The following is a 15,142-nucleotide window of genomic DNA, read 5'->3' on the forward strand; positions in this document are numbered from 1 at the left end:
GATGATAATTTGTTCCAGGCCGTCACTAACAATGTGAAGGGACATTGACAAGGCACAATTCCGAGGTATGCGCCTTCACAAGACGTACCCGCACACACGCACACAAGCTACAATTTCACATGATCATTATAGAAAAACAACACTGAAAATAAACTCTCCCCAAAAAGCCAAAGAGAAATTTGGGTTTCTAATCAAGAAAGGAGTCTTAAATCAACCTGAGGAAGCCACAGACCTGGCAGCGCCCTCTGGTGAAATGAGAAGAATGGCCAGATTTCAAACGACCAAACCAAGGTACAGTAAATCAAAGCTAGGTCCTCATCTATGTTTGCCTAAAAAAAATGTATATAGCAAACTATGTTGTAAAACAGCTAACGTTTCAAGCTCATCTATTACAGTTAAAAAGAATAAAATGGAAGGTGCACGTACATGCGGTGACTCTTCCACTAACAACCCAGGCTAAACTTTGCTCTTCTCAAACATACTAGGGAATACATAGATGTATTAGTTAAAAATACAGCAATTTCTCAATTAACACGAGGGTTACATCGTGGGGGTTACATCGCAGACAAATGCCGCAAGTTGAGGGGGACAGTGAACACTTTTGACTGACGACTTCAACGAACAGGTCTTTTTTTTGGAAATGACCATTTATAGACCACATTAAGTTATAAGATATATTAATGGACATCAAGGGAAACAAAACAGCAAATGGGTTGAACTTCATGTATCTTCAATCAACTTCCTCATACGTGAACTGTTGATTTTTCAGAAAATGTAAGATTTTTAAGTGTGATTTATGTTTGTTTTTTTTAAACTCTATTTTCATTCAGCAACTTAACACACTGTAGTTAGAAATGTGTGAGACCACATAAATAAATACATACATACTTGTCTGAAGAGACTTACACTGGTGTGGTTAGTATGCGGTTTATATAAGATTTGTTTCATTATTCTGACCCATTTCATGGTGATAGTGAAAGGCATTTTATAGTGACATGGACACGCTGGCCTTTGACCTCAGCTACCTGATGCTTATGTCACACTCAAATTTGGACTGGGTTCTTGACTTAAAGTTGAACAATAGATTCACTGTCTAATCAATGACATCATATTAATTACCCATTTGCCTGTGACATCGTATTTAGTTAAACGATCCAGGAATGTTGTGAACTTCGCTTTCACGGAGCTTCTTCTCCAGCCAGACGGATCAGGAGAGACTATTTTTTGCTCCTTTTAAGGAAGCAAATGACTCAGCGCAGAACCATTAGTTAGTCTTTATGGGGGCGATGGAGTTCCCGTTTTCATCATTTTATTTTACTCGAGCTTTGACGCAGCACCTGCCGTTAAAACCCGAGCCTGCTTGGGAGTGTGACGGTCTTTTGCAGAAATTCGGACTCCCCCTTACAGTGCTCCCATAAATTCTTTTTGGGACTTAAAAAAAAATCTGAATCCCTTGATTTCCCTGTAGGAATCTTCTGGAATATCTCAGGTAATGCCACTTTCTTGGTGAGTCAAAACACACCACAGCTGACTGCACACCAGAGGAAAAGGGGGCCAGTTGGTAATTGGTTTCAATTTGTACTCAATTCAAAGAGGGCTACAGGTTCAGACATTCCGTACCGCCCTCCCATATTAGGCACTTGTCAGTGTGACATGATGACGCATGTTTGAATCTCGTCCAAGTTTTTTTTTTTCTCTTGCTCTCTCTTTGCACAGAGGTTTCAACACATATAAACTAGCTTTTTATGTTGCAATGTCTTCCCCCTGGTGGGAAGTGCTGACATTTTCTTAGTGGAGCTCATGCATGATACCTGCACCAAGAGGTCCATTTAGGACTCTTCTTTAGGTCCGTTATTACTGTATTGCAATATATTTTTAAACAATTATATACAGTTATGTTCATATGTTAAATACGTTAAAAGTTATGAACACCACTACTCACAATTCACCTCTAATTGACAGACCTAGAATTGTGCTCATGTTACGTTATATGCAATTTCTTCACAATGTTTAAATACAACTAAAAACACGCAGCCTTTACTGTTGGTTTACAATTAGGCGTATGGTGGTCCATTTTGAGTCATGCTTAGGTTTGCAGATATGGTTCCTTCTATAAACTGTATGCATACACGTTCTAAGGACACGGTCTAAGGATTTCTTCGTAAATTTATGAAATCTTTATAGGAAAGCCAAGAAAGCGATGAGCAATGAGAACAGTGGGAGAGTCTCAACCTGACCCCCCCCCAAAAAAACCAATACTGTACGGTATATGTTTCTCATCCATCCATCTATTTGCTTAGCTGCTCGTCCTCACAAGAATTGCAAGTTCGCTGGTACCTATCTCGGCTGTTTTTGGGCAGTTGTTGGTAACCCTAGACTGGTTGCCAGCCAAGGGCACACAGAGACCAACGCCCATTCATACTCACAATCCCACCTAAGGGCAATTTGAAATGTCTGATTTAATAAATTCCATGCATATTTTGGGGAAAGGGATAAAATAGGAGTAGGCTACCCAAAGAAAACCCAATCAGGCACAAGGAAAGCGTGCAAATCTAAGCCGCTGCATATGAAGTGGACCTGGTAACTACACAAGATTCAAGATTCAAAATGTTTATTGCTCTTCCACCCGCCCGAATGTATATCAGTCTAAATCAAAACTATGACATATTACAGATCCATATAAGGATGCGTAAAATAAGGATACGAATGTCCATTAAATAGTCAAAGTGTTGCAAAAAGCTGCTTACCTGTACCTTTTGCTGGGCAATGTGAAGATCCAGGTGGTGGTTGATCGCCCTTTGAATGAGCAAGTACGTTGATGCTGGTTGTGGCTTAGTTCAGCGTCCGCTTGCTTGAAAAAGTCCCTGAGAGCTAAGTCTTGTACTTGCCCTTGTGGAAAACTTTATACGAAAGTGTAGTGGCTAAATCCAATTTGAAGAAACAGGTCGAGTAGCCTGTCGCCCTGGAAAGTCATTTGATGATAAGTTCAAGTATTTTTATTTCAAACTTCATTAATTGTCCAAGTGTTAGCAATTGCTACACGTTTTACCTTACAGTACGTTTTATCTGCGCCAAAAAAAACAAAACACTCACATAACGTGGGGAAACTTTTGCACACCTGCAAACGAACACTTTCAATGAAAGGCTGTGAACGGAAACAATGACCCCTACCGGTCAACTTGGTAACCTACACTGATGTGCTCATACAACTGCATTTGTAAATTCACGAAGATAATTTTACATGCGGTAGGTGTACTCCAGAAACATTTTTTGAGTGTAATTTCTGATTTATATTAGACCAGAAACCCTAGTTCTGTATTTACTCATCTGCCTATAAAGTCCGGCCATAGTTTATCTCGAGTCTGCAGGGTTAGCGGTTCCCAGGGAGACAAGAAATTCACCATTGGAACACTGCTGGATGCTTATAAGTGATGCTAGATTTGAGAGAGTATGAAGTCAAAATTGACAACTTGGAAAATGAAATATATGTTGGCATGTACACCACAGCCATCCATTCACTTACTAGACCCACTTATACTCACAATAAAAAAAATTACAACCAGAGTTGCACAATTTTAGTCAAGACGCCTTCAGTTTGAAGGCAAGATCCAGAACAACCAAGATCAGAATTTAAGCAGTTTTTCCTTATGTCATTCATTTACATGAAGACCATTTTTTACGTGAGTTAAACCATTTAAAAAGCAACATTTATGGCAGAGGTTTATTTTGTAAAGAAGGGGGAGGAAGGAGGGAACAGGAGATGGTGATGGAAAAAAATGGTGTCCCACAAAATGATATATTCAAAAATGTACATGACATTTGGAGAAAAAAAAAAGGGGGGGGGGGGGGGGGGGGGAGAAGTACAGTTATCACGTCAATGATTCCACACGCACACAATTCCATCATGTTTTTGAAATGGTAAATTAACATTAACAAAATAAGCCTTGGGTGTTTTAAAGAAATGCAAACGATTACATGCAGGATGACTGTTGAATTTGTCCAAACAAAAAGGTAAAAAAACGAAACAAAAAACCTGACTGAAAAAAAGTAGAATTCTTCTGCCCTTCAAAGTTGTCACATGAACAAAACGCTGCATGGTTTCAGTCCTTTATTCACTAGAGTATAGATCGATAGGAAATCAAAGGAAACTGCTATTAATGACAAGTTGAGTGGACACTTGCTAGCCGTTACAAATAGCACAAATGCCTCAAGATGACGTCCTGCCCCCCCAGCACAATAAATTACAGTTGCCAAAACCAAACTCAGTCAAGTTTGGGGGAGGCTGGGCTGAGAAGGGAGTTGTTAGAAGGCTCGATGCAGACGTGACGGGATAAACTGGTCTAACACACTGCGGGATGTGGGGCTAGGCAGTTGCCCCACAGTGGCATCCGGAGAACATACGAGGTTTTTTTTTGTTTGTTTTTTTTTTTTGAGGGGGGGCAGCGGCTGTACAGTGAAGTAGAAAGGTCCCAAAGTAGAAACTGCAGTCTTAACATGTGCCATACTTTAAAATGTAGAGGAAAACACCTTTACACTCATCAATATGATGAGCTGAAAAGTCCCAAACCAAAGCTTTGAAGTCTTATTTTTGCTAGTGAGGGGAGAGAGCAGGGGGGAGGGGGGTAACGTAGAGAAGGCGAAACTCCGACAACAGCGGGAGGAAGGAGAAGGAAAGGACTCCATTGATGACGCAGATTGGCTGGTGGGTTGGGAGACACTCCGGCACTGGGGGCGACGGGGGAGGTTATTTCCTGGAGCTAGACTTCTAATATCCAAAAGTTACTGGTCAGGAGGGACCACGTTGGTCAAGGGGGTGTCCGTGGAGATACCGGCAGAAAAAAAAATGCTTCCAATGGGGCATCTCTGCAGGCCGTCTCAAGGAGGTGGTGCTATGTGCTCCCCGCAGCCTGATTCTCCCCTCCCTCTGAGTTAGCTGCGCATGGACAAAATAGAACCGCGTTGAAAGAAACAGACATTAATGCAAAAAGAAATCTGACAAAAATAGCGTCACTGACTCGTCGCAGGAGCGGAGGCCGAAGCGGAGGCGCCGCCTTCCTCGTCGCTGTCGTCCTCGTTGGACTGCGGCACCTCGGCCTCGGGGATGGTTGCCGCGGGGGGTTCCGGCTCCTGCTCCACTCGGCTCTTTAGTGCTAAAATCCGGTGATGCAACGCCGCCGCCAACTGTCCTACGTCCTTGGAACTACCCTGAGGAACACAACAGAAGGAGATCAATATTTTTAAACCTGACACTGAACTCATTTACTACCAGCCCAGATATTGGGTTGGAATTGGGGGGACCGATCACCAAAGGATTCCCAAGTGCCTGGTAGTGTGCGGCTCACCATTCCCTCAGAATATGGGTCAAATACTGAGAGTAAATTTCACCACACTTGAATGTGCACGATATTCACTGGAAAATCAACCTTTAAACCCTTTGCTTGCGGTTGTCAAGAGCGTCAAGCTCCCCGGAATGCCTGCCCCCAAAGCTGAAAAAATCCTGGAGGAAACCCTGCGTTTTGCGCGGTATTTTTAGCTGAACTCATCAGTTCTAGTTTGGTGAAAGCACTTCCTTGGCATCAAAACAGAATCCAACTTGTCAAACATACCGATATTAGGAAGACCTTGACACCTTGGTCCTCTGTGTCTGTGGCAGTGACCCGTACACTCTTGTCGCTCGCCTTGTCCACCTGCATCTGGGGCCAGAGTTTAGTGTTGAGGATCAACCGGAGGCTGCCCTGGGTCCTCATCACTGAATGGAGTCGAAACAAAACGTTTGGCCATCACACGTCATCAAAATGCAAAGCCGCCGTTCACCGTTATTGCCATTTGGCTTGCATTTACCTAGACGCGACTGTAGCGTGCCGTCGTCCGTAGACGCCATGTCATTGAGTCTCAGTAGACCCCGCCCTCGCTCTATCCACGACTGCGCCGTCTTCTCGAAAACATACAACTTGCATTGCATCTGAATTGTGAGACAACGCAAACTTATGTGGTGAACATCTCCTGCAAGCGTCACATTTTCAAATGACTTCTCTTACTGTACCTGTAAAACATTGCTTTCTGATTCCTCCCCGGTTTTCACGTCGACTTTTTCTAAGATGCACTTCTTGGCTGTAGCTTTGGTGTAGGCTGCGGCAGACTCCTCCAAAGACTCCGACACGCTGTTGACTGCTGAGAGGAATGCACCCTGTCAAGTGTTGAGCTGGACTATTGATATTGAGGGCTTCAACAGCCACTACAAACCAATCAAAGGTCACTCTTGAGTTTAAATCACAAACAAGAGGTGGTCAGGAAAGTCTTTTTCCTATTCCCTGCCTGTCGAAGATGAATTTCGTTGCTTCAATATGCCATCACTGCTGGGTTCTGTACACACTTTCACACAGCCTTCCACCGTTCGCCATCTTGTTCTGTTCTAGCGCCAGAGCCGATGTCAATTGCGCCGGGCCATGGCCACTTTTTCCTAGTATTAGAGTACGCCCTAAGGTTATTCCGTTTAACTTCTCATGTGAGGCCAATTTGCATCTCGTTTAAGAGTTTGGCTTGGCCGGGTGGAAATTCGTTTGCAGGCCGAAATTGTGTTGTTTCGGAACTGGTTGCGGGACAGGGGGAAATTTTTCCCCACGAGTACTGCCTGTAAATTAAATTTTCCCAAGGGACAATATTGCTTTCTTCTTTTTCCGAGGCATATTTTTCGCAGTCGCAAAACTCTTGTCGGGATCATAAATTGTTGTGTATGAAGGAGGGCTCGTTACCCTTCTCTGGGGTGGCCTCCTGTGACGGAGGCTCTGAAGCCTCTGAAACCTCTTTACTATCTTCAGTGGCGGTCTCGCCCTTGGGGGGAGTCTAGGATGGGAGAAAAAAAATTGTCACATGGAAATTTTTCCAAGTTAAGACAATGTCCAACAAGGCTGACTAAGCAAACAAGCCATCCGCACTCACCAAAACTCGTTCAGACATGTTCTGCCCAAATACAAATTTCGCTCCACTGTCTGCACTGTTTGCGGCATTATTTGAACTGAAACAGATGAATGAATTTGCACTTTTTTAATTATCAAGGATAATCAAAAGGTTATCGTGATCTTACCTGGGGGTAGAGATGTACTGCAAAAAATAATTGGTTCCCTCTGATTGACAGTCTCCTGGAAGGTTGTCTTTTCTGTTTTCTGGTGACTTTTCTTCTGTACAGTTCTGGTCCAACTGGAAAGAAGACATATGAGGAATCATTCATCATTTTTAAGACCCAAGACTAAAACTAGGCACACACATACTGATAAAGACCTAATTTTCCTGCCTAACAATCAAAGTCAGGAAAGGCCCTTGCATGTCTCTGAAAGAGTATCATGATCGATCAATCTGTGGAGTGGCGTATGCCATCACTTTCCCTCCCTGCTCTGTTTGGAAAACCGTCAGTGCCGAAAATCGTAACTGTTAAATCTACTTTTCAATATTTATTACAGCCAAACAGGAATTAGCAGTAAACACAGTCAAGTGACAACTTCTGCATTTCCCTGCAATGTGTGGGGTTTGACAAACAAAAAAAATCTATCAGGCTCTTGAAAATTTGTGTGTACCCTGCTTTATGAAGTCGAGTGAGATGGTTCACAGAAACCCACCTTTGCTCTGTCCTTGATATTCTGACCAAACACAAAAGAAATTGCTACATCTCCTTCTTCCTTCTCATTTCCTCCTTCATCTTTGACCTCACTTGGGCCGCCTTCCTCATTTTCGTGTTTCTGTGATGGGCATCAATGTAAGAAAAAAAAAAAACTTCACAACTGGGACCTTGAAGAAAACAAAATGCCAGGATGTAATGCAACGATACCATTGACGTATTGGGTGTGGCTGAGTGCTCTGTGTTGTTCAAGAAAAGGGATTGGGGGGCTGAAGGGCCGTCTGACGACTTCTTCACGCCGTTGGTTCCACAAGTTGAGTCTGACCAGAAAGAAAAGTAAACGAAACAAACACGTACAGAGACGTCAAAACAAGGTAACAATGGCATTGCAGTACGTGGGAAAACGTCATTTAAACAGAACATACTTGATTCTGTGTGGGCTTTGGAGGGTGGCGCTTGAAGAACTGCAGGGCGGAGGACGCTGCGTTGTTGCTCTTTAGGTTTCTGACTCGGGACGCCTGCAAGACCAAACATTTGCTAGCTTTTCTGGGATGTATTTCCTTGCTACAACAATTTGAATTCATATGTAAAAGCCTGACTCCCAAGAGGTACACCTGGGTATGGATGCGGCACCAACCTGAACTGGGTGCCTGCCCATGGATGAGAGTTGGCGGCTTTAGTCTGAACCCAACTGGCTTCTCCTCTGGTGACACCCAAAAGCAGGTAAGGAGACAAAACATCAAACCTACATCAGTTACATAACGACTTATGTTTCCTTTGCAAATCTGAGCCCTGGGGACTGTTCCCACAGCAACACTCTTAGTCATTTATAAAATTCAATTCAAGCAAACACCGACACCATTATTTTTATTCCACTTGCTCAACACGAGTCTTAATTTTGCAGTGATCCAGACACAAAGGAGAAAAAGACTACATGCTGTGGTTGGAAATTTTGGTCATCTTAACCCTTCTTCCCTGTTCAGAAAATATTATGATGGGGCTGTTAATGACATGTTATATGTTCAACGATGTGTACTCTGTATGCAACAAATTTGTTGCTCTGCATATCAAGTGACAGGTGTAATTTGGCGGCTTGTTGTTGTAGTGCTGCCTCCACAAGTCAAGCACAACTTACACTATCTACTTTTCCAGACTGCGGGCTCAAAAACTACCCAACCTCTTAGGTCCCAGTAATATAAGCAAGAGCGGGTTAACAGAGAGGAATTTAACTGACAGGACCTTCTTATGAAAACAAACAAATTTCAGTGAGGTGAATTTGGCAGTAATTTTTAATTCTCTGGACATTCAAACAATTTTAAGACAGACACATTAAAATTTTGGAACAAAGCTTGAATCGTTTACAAATCAATAAACAGCAATAACAAAAAGAAAGAGTCAATGTTTTGCTACTATTGGTCAAGATTTAACATCACAATTTTAACAGCCACAATTACAAATTTACATGTCTGTATTAACCACAATGTATCAACTGCTTTTTGTAAAATAAGAGGAATGGGCAAGTGCTAATACCTACAATATTTTAAAATACCAGTACTTGTGGAGGTTGCTGATACCAGCCAACAAGACATAAAGGCGAAGTCTTGTCAGAGATTTTCTTTACAATTATGTTCAATGTGCCCCCATCACGACATTCTGTTTGATACAGCATTACCGGAATACAAATTAAGCAGTAAAATCCTCTTTTTATCCATTTCAGGGGGAGTGATTTTGCCATGTGCTAACAACTGAAAATGACATCCCAGCTGCTCAGGGGTAACGATCAATCACAGCTCACTTGTTTTCTGGGTTTGGCCATGTGAAGTTTGCAATGGCCTCCATCTATTTTCACACCAACTCCTTCCATGTCCTCTTTCACTACATCTATAAACCGACAGTTATGTATGTAACAGCGATTCTATGAGCCCCGGATGACTGCCAGAGGTGGTGCAAAAAGCATGGAAGAAGCCTTCGCACAAGATAGGAATGCATACCATCAAAAAACGTCATATATACCTCCTGCCAGGCAATTCCAAACTCAGCTTCCTTCAACCTATACAGAATATTTATCTTCTGGACATGTCCAAATCATCTGAGTCTGACTTCATCTCCAAACCCTCTGACATGTACTGTCCCCTGATGTATTCTTATTGAAAATTTAGTACGAAAAATTAATTCCGCACTAGGTCAAGAAACATGATTATAAAGGAAGTTTATGGTACAAATCATGTCATTATTACTCCAAGCATGACCGTTATAAAATAGTGACAAAGAAAACTTAAGTATTCCAAACTCTTTAAAAATACTATTCTTTTTGATGATCCTTATGATCAGGGACCCATCAAGCAACACCCGCCTACCCAGATCTCCCTCGATGAGTCATAAGTGTTACACAGCATTTTTCAGTGTCATTCATCAGGACCGTTGTTCAAAAAACAAGTCACCCAGAAGGCTCACCTGGCTCAGAGTCAGAGTTCCCAGTAGGAGACTGGCAGAAACTGGGGGGCATGAATACATTGTTCTTGGGAACTGCAAAGGAGTTGTGAGAAAGTCTCAGCATACAAATCAACCCTAGTGTGCTAAAAGCCAACAGCAACAAAGTTGTTACCGGATTGTAGCGGTGGGAATGATGAAGTTCTTTCCCTTTTTACAGGAGGGAAGTAGTTCGCCTCGTCTTTATCTGAATCTGAGAACGCAAATATGATTAATATTTTGCTCACATTAGCAAAGCAAATGAAGACTTCTGACATAGGCTTTTACCTTCTCCATCCTCTGCACTTGAGCCCTCTGCTGGTCGCTGTAAGAAATACAAGGTTTAGCATGAAATTCTACAAGAGGCTAACTTATTAAAAAATATTCATCATGTGAAAATTTACAAGAGTGAACACCACAATCCTGACTAAAAGTGAAATATGTGCCTGAGAAGCCCTTTTTGTGAAGGCTTGTTTACAGTTCAGTCAGTGTTGAGGAATGTGCTAAACGCCTTCTTCAAAGGTACTCTTATTTTAGCTCACAAAAAGAGCTTCATCATCTTTGAAAAACACTCACCTTCTGAGTTTTGTCTTTTTGGAAAACAAACACAGGGGGTGCGATGGCAGGCTTGTCTGCTGGGAGAAAACAGAGGTTAATCACCCAAGTATGGCAAACTTGTAAGCATACTTTTGAACTCAAGTCTTGTACATTTTTAGTACATAGCAAAAAAGTTTATTTTGCCATAAATTTAAAAATGTTCAAAAGTGCACCACCACTGATGATCTTTTGTGAGTCTGCAAACAACTGCATAAACCCAACTTAACATGTGATCCATAATTAAAAACAAGTTTCCTGATTGCTATTGGATCCATGTTAAGATGTTTGGATACAGGTGTACAAATACCACCTCTTCTATGCAGGCAGCATTTACTGCGGGAATGATCGTATACCACAACAAAACGGTGGTATCGAATATCCTTGTCAAAGGTAATCACATTCACCTCGAGACACATCTAGTTTGTTTTTCCTCTCTGTCCTTCCTAAGGTATTTGTTCAATTGGATGACATTGCACCAATTAAGTGAAGTATAGGCAACTATTGAGGGGAAATAGGATGCAGCACGTGAAATTGAAATCTAAACAGGCAGTAACTGAGAAAATGGGTTCAGAGTTCATGTATGTGTATATATATATATATATATATATATATATATATATATATATTAGGGCTGGGCAATATTGATATATTGCAATACTGTGCAACATTCATTTTCCAATATATCGTGTATCGGTTTTGAAACGCCTTATTTTCTAAATATTTTGGTTTTTTTTTGTATCAATCTGCTCTGGAGTGGCTCTTGTATTATATATGTATAACATATTATGAATCGTGTTTTACATATAAATCATTCCAAGCGCTTCAAAACCATGACATTAAATATTACAATGGTGTTGAATATACACTGTGAATGGAGAGCGAGATTGGTCGAGCTTGTGAGGCAGAGAGAGTGTGGAAGGAAGCGCATGCGCGGCAGGAGAGGAAGTTGTGCAAACAGCAGAAAAAGAAAACTGTCCTGTTCAAGTTGTCCGCAGTAAGCTCTTGTATGTGTTCCCGAAAAGTGCAGCCATATTAACAAGCAGTAGAATCTCATGTTGCATTTAATTCAAATGGAAATTTTTAGTTTTGTATTCTTTTATATGCTAAGTAATTTTCACGATTTGAAAGAGAAAAAAAACATACAGAAGCGGCCGTATCTCGAGGTTTCACGGTATTTGATGAATTACAATAAGTGTCTACACTGTCACCAGTGTTCTGTGCTGGAACTTGTGGCAAAGTGCTTCCTGTGTATTCCTGGTACATGAGTGCCATCTGAAAGAGTATTCCCAACTGCTGGGCACATATTAACAGTCAAGAGCATGCTTGAAATGGGAAAAAAAAAGTGACATGTCTTTTTTGAAAAAGAGTGTTTAATTTGTGCTCAGAGATGTCAATGATGCGTGGCTTCTGAAAAAGAACAAATAGAATTTGTCTATATTAATAATTTCCTTCTGTTTTTTTTTCAGTCATTTTAACATATATGCGATTTTTTTTTAACTAAACATTCCCCAATACGTCTTTGCTGCATCACGATATACTTTACGGACCCAATAAGCAGCCCTAAAATAAATATATTCAAGAAATATAAAACACTTTTATTACTTACATTTTTTTTAAAGAATATTGACTGATCTGAGACAATCATAAAACCCTACTTATCATGCATTACGTTTGTCTTAAGCTTTTTGAAAGATTAATTTAAGCTATCGTCTTGCCTATTATGGCCTTGTTTTTAGAAGTGCTTTGTCAGCGTTGTTATTTTGTTAAATGAAATCTGACTTTTTTTCACAGGAAGAATGAAGTCCATGCACCAATGACAATTCTACTGTACATCATACCAAGAGCTGGTTCTAATATTTCATGCTTCACTCTTGCACGCCACCATACATTGCTAATAGATGGTAAATGGACTTGGACTTTCACTTATATAGCGCTTTTCTACCTTAGGTACTCAAAGCGCTTTACACTAACTAGTCATTTACCTACTGATGATGCAGCATCAGGAGCAACTGGGGGTTCAGTGTCTTGCTCAAGGACACTTAGACATGGTCTTGATGGTCGGGGGATCGAACCCACGGCCTTTCGGCTGGGAGACGACCACTCTACCACTAAGCCATGCCGCCCCCAATAGCCATAATAGCCACACTTCAGAAATGATTGCAAGTTCTACATATACATAAATATTGTTTTGGATGTTTGGGGGGTGTGGCACTCAGGGCGGTGTGTTTCCTGGTCATATCAAAAAGGTAAACAAAAAAAAGTGTAAGGATTTGAGCAAAGATGTCAAATTTTTAAAGTAATAAATGATCAAATTAAACAACAATTTTATTACGTGAAGCCATTGTTTAACCAAAGTTCTCACGTGTCAGCCACGTTTGTTTTTTAGTTAATTTAACTAAGACAACAAGATGGACGCTTTTATGGTACTCAGTATTAGGAAAACAGTGTCACTGTAGTCGACTGTGATCATTCAGCTTCGCAGGTTCAGATGATCGAATTGCATGTCTGCCATTGTGTGTACCTAATGTCTTGTTTTGTGCGTACAATTAGAAATTAGATAGCATTTTAAATAGCGTCGAGATTAACGCGCATATTGGTGGCTATGACTAGCACAGCAAAACATTCTCGTAAACATGACGACATAGCAGGACTATTTGTGAGTGACCTGCATGTGTCTCGAGTAACACAAGAGAACCTCTTTGCAAGTTATCGCGTTTTGATTTATTGCACAACATGAGCATCTCCCAGACGCCCTCCAGCAAATAGACGGCGCCACCCGGTTGCACGGCGGCGCTAAGAGGAGGGCGAGGAATAGCGGCGCACCGGTTGTGACGGTTCCACAATCGTCGTTGGCGACACTCTTGACATCGCACGCTAATCGTTACGACGCACACTATGAAACCGGATCAGTTTGTTGCGAAAAAGGTTAACAACACAAGTCAACTTTGCCCGCCTAAACGCATCCTAGCAAACCCGGGACCGGCCGCTAACATGTTGGAGGCTATTTAAAAAGAAAAAAAAAGAGGTGGTATCGTACCCTCTCACAAACTGACTCGATCTGACATTCAGTCATTGGTTTCCAATAGGGAAACAGTCAGTCAAACGATTAGTCTGCCTGCAAATACGAAATGCCTATTTTGTAGTACTACATGCATTGCACAGTCGCTATAAATAGCCGGGTGCTAGCATTGTGCGATAAGCCCGCTAGCACCCGAGGGCGTTCCGAAGCTATCCAGTAATTAGCCGCATCCCAAGACTTTAGCCACGTTAGCTTGTTTGCTAACGGTGTAGCCTAGGAAACGCCGGGAAGCACTCGTGCGACTCCAAACCAGCACCGGGCGAGCCGCCGGCTCGAGGCTTATCGTTCTCGGCCGTTGTGCAAACTCCGCGAATGGCGACATTAGGAACAGAGGAGCGGGTGGTTTTGTATCCCCCCTACTCCCAGCCTTCACATTGCTAAGCGACTCACCTTCGTTCGCCAAGTCCGCCATTTTACTTCGACGCTTACACACCCACAAGCCACCGCGCAGATAAGACAGGCGCAGGCCGGGAGAGGGAGCACTTACTCGGCTGCTGTCGACGAAGGTCCCACGTCCCGCCTGCATCTGCACTCGTCTGCTTTCGTCTGACTGCGTCTGCACTCGTCGGCCTTCGTCTGCTTTCGTCTGAGCGCCACAGCGCTAATAATAATAATAATAATAATAATAATAATAATAATAATAATAATAATAATAATAGACTAAAAATAAGGATGTTGCAGCACTAATGTGGCACACTTGTGTGGCAATTTTTACGGAATAGTATTGCTTACTTCATACTCACAGTTTTATTTTTTAAACACAGACCCGACTGAAGCTGGTGATTGTCACACTATTTTTTAGATGTTTTAGTTATATTGTTAGTGATATAAAGTATTTTTTCCCCGCACTTCAAAAAAACTTTTATCAAAACTCAATTTCTTGCATATGTAATTATTATGATATGTATTTATACATTTTTGAGCTTTTCTTATTTAAGTCCATCTCTATTTCAAATATACTTTTCAATCTATCCTAAATATTAAAATTGGGCGGCTCGGTGGCACAGTGAATAGCACGTCCGCCTCACAGTTCAAAGGTCCCGCTTCAAGTTCAAGTCCACCTGGCTCCGGCCTTCCTGTGAGGAGTTTGCATGTTCTCCCTGAGCCCGCGTGGGTTTTCTCTGGGCACTCCGGCTTCCTCCCACTCCGCTAAAAACATGCATGGCAGGTGAATTGGACATACTAAGTTGTCCTTAGGTGTGATTGGTCGTTCGTCTCTGTGTGCCCTGCGATTGGTAAAAATTAGTTGCAGGTAAGCTGGGCAACAATGTTCCAATGGTGTCACAACTGCAGGGGGAATGGAGGAGACGGACCAAGGGATTGGTGACTTTTATGAGTTGAGCAAAGATTTTTTATTTTTCTCAGCAACATAAAGTGGTGATTTG

General features: G+C 41.8%; 1 protein-coding gene across 3 annotated transcripts; it reads right to left on the reverse strand.

The window, feature by feature from the left end:
• Positions 1-3,707: 3,707 nt before the first annotated feature.
• Positions 3,708-14,230, reverse strand: ranbp3b (RAN binding protein 3b). 3 transcript variants are annotated; one of them, XM_088430294.1, is made up of 17 exons: positions 14,148-14,230; positions 10,658-10,713; positions 10,370-10,406; positions 10,218-10,295; positions 10,067-10,138; positions 8,250-8,315; positions 8,038-8,130; positions 7,823-7,932; positions 7,614-7,733; positions 7,085-7,197; positions 6,940-7,015; positions 6,753-6,843; positions 6,044-6,171; positions 5,842-5,962; positions 5,607-5,749; positions 5,016-5,205; positions 3,708-4,933 (listed from the first exon to the last, which is right to left on the reverse strand). In XM_088430294.1, exons 1-17 carry the CDS (start codon positions 14,167-14,169, stop codon positions 4,890-4,892), a joined length of 1,560 nt encoding a protein of 519 aa, XP_088286420.1. In that variant the 5' UTR covers positions 14,170-14,230; the 3' UTR covers positions 3,708-4,889. The 3 variants fall into 3 exon arrangements, with proteins under 3 accessions (XP_088286420.1, XP_088286421.1, XP_088286422.1); XM_088430295.1 differs by having other exon boundaries at positions 6,044-6,168; positions 14,148-14,229; XM_088430296.1 differs by having other exon boundaries at positions 10,658-10,716; positions 14,148-14,184.
• Positions 14,231-15,142: the final 912 nt, after the last annotated feature.

Source organism: Hippichthys cyanospilos, chromosome 12 (genome assembly GCF_059441005.1).
Source record: "Hippichthys cyanospilos isolate Australia breed blue-spotted pipefish chromosome 12, RoL_Hcya_1.0, whole genome shotgun sequence".
Taxonomy (NCBI): domain Eukaryota; kingdom Metazoa; phylum Chordata; class Actinopteri; order Syngnathiformes; family Syngnathidae; genus Hippichthys; species Hippichthys cyanospilos.